Source organism: Hylaeus volcanicus, chromosome 9 (assembly GCF_026283585.1).
Source record: "Hylaeus volcanicus isolate JK05 chromosome 9, UHH_iyHylVolc1.0_haploid, whole genome shotgun sequence".
NCBI classification, from domain to species: Eukaryota; Metazoa; Arthropoda; class Insecta; order Hymenoptera; family Colletidae; genus Hylaeus; species Hylaeus volcanicus.
Window position 1 is genome coordinate 2,940,981 of NC_071984.1, and position 1,790 is coordinate 2,942,770.

The following is a 1,790-nucleotide window of genomic DNA, read 5'->3' on the forward strand; positions in this document are numbered from 1 at the left end:
ATCGTCCAAGCTTTATCTGAGAAGCTTTGGATCGTCCAAGCTTTATCAGAGAAGCTTTGAGTCGTCCAAGCTTTATCAGAGAAGCTTTGGAGCTTCTAAGCTCTCGAGCAGAAACTATGGACCACCCAAGCTTTATCAGAGAAGCTTTGGAGCTTTCCAAGCTGTCGAGCAGACGCTTTGCATATATATACACTTAATATAAGTATATATATATACTTACATATTTATATATTACATACTTATATACACTTAACATAAGTATATACTTATAATAATATAATATAAGTATATACTTACATTAAGTGTGTATATATATCTTTGATGTATCTCTGTTCATCTTTGAAAATCAGTGAAATGTATATGAAACTAGGAATCCGTTCTTCCCACCGACACCTGTAAATTCTAATCGATCACACAGCTGCCAGGTACTACGAACAGAAGAACCGTTCCAGCCTGAAAAAACGACGGAGACGTCCTTTTGTAACGGCGGCCAGCGAGGTTCTCCGGTTACTTCTACCTCCCTTTAACAGAATCGTATGTCTCTTTTCTAGGTAGTTATCATACAATACGGTAAAATGGCGTTCAGCACGAAAGCTCTCACTTTAGAACAATGGATGTGGTGCCTGTTCTTCGGAGTCGGCACTCTATTGTGGGGCCAAGTAGTTACGACTATTCCTACGCGCAAGATTCCTAAAATCCTTTCGTAAGTGATATTTCACGTATAACAATCTAGTGTGTCTATAGATGATGAGAGATACTTCTGGTTGGTTCAGCGGGCGCAGCCACGGCGATTAACGGTCGGCCGTTGCACGTTTCGGATGTCTGGAATAATTATTTGTACAAACCAACCCCCTCCGTTAACAGGATCGTCGAAAAACAGGATTTATGTATTCTCGTTACTTTAAACAAGAGGATCAGCCGTTCGGATGCGTCGAGCAAGGTTTACGTTAAGCAACTCTTGGTCCGGTCGTTCAACTGGAAGCTTCACGACGAGAGGTTCGAGGCTAGGAAGGATAAAGCGAGGTGGACTCGTTACTGTGCCTATAGTTAGTTCTTTGTTATCTAATTTTGTTTATGTACACTAGTACCGTTCCATGTTAACGGAGCGAGTGTGTAACTTTATTTATCTATTCAGATTTTGTCTTTTATTGTATAAGACTCATTCTTGAGATGAATTTCAGGTGAAAACAAGACTGCAAGCACAAGTAGAGAAATGAGAATCTTCCAATTGAACGACCAGATGTTCCAACGACTCTGAATATTAGTTGGCTAATGTAGACACTCGAGAAATTCAATTTCTTCCTACTGTTTAAAGTAACGAAGATACCCGGACCTGTTTCTAGGACACACTGTACACCCCTTCTTATGTTTTCCCTTTGATTTATTTTTCTACGCGTTCTATTCTTTTCCGTTTTGTTTCTGTTTGTCTCTTTGGTTTATCTCTCGATCGAAATCGAAAGCGAGAACGAGCCAAGTCAGCGAGCCTTACCTAACATTTTGGAGTTGACAAACTGAAAGAGAAAATTGAACACCAAGCATATCCGTTAGGATGGTCGTTGAACATTACATTTTCGCAGACGGGAAAAGCTTGTTTTGCGAACGAGTCGCAGTTTTTGGGGAAATATCTCGTAAAATATGTGGAATTAAGGGAAAACGAAAAGTGTGTTTACGAAGTTACTTCCAAGGATGTAGATTTTTGGAAATATCTTCGTAAACACACATTTATCGAAAAAAGTGAGTACAACATTTCTCGCAGGGAATTTAATTTCCTACAAAATTGTTTCTATGGG

The 1,790-nt window shown here is 39.4% G+C and overlaps 1 protein-coding gene across 19 annotated transcripts in view; it reads left to right on the plus strand.

Moving 5' to 3' along the window:
- LOC128881812 (plasma membrane calcium-transporting ATPase 3) overlaps nt 1–1,790 on the plus strand; it is a 74,199-nt gene that overhangs the window by 19,100 nt on the left and 53,309 nt on the right. For all 19 annotated transcript variants that reach the window (XR_008458181.1, XR_008458180.1, XR_008458179.1 and 16 more), the window contains one exon: nt 552–703. Coding sequence is in view for 16 of the 19 variants with exons in the window: in XM_054133147.1 (XP_053989122.1) it covers nt 552–703 (152 nt within the window). In the remaining 3 variants the exon portion in view is untranslated. The remainder of the gene's footprint in view (nt 1–551; nt 704–1,790) is intronic.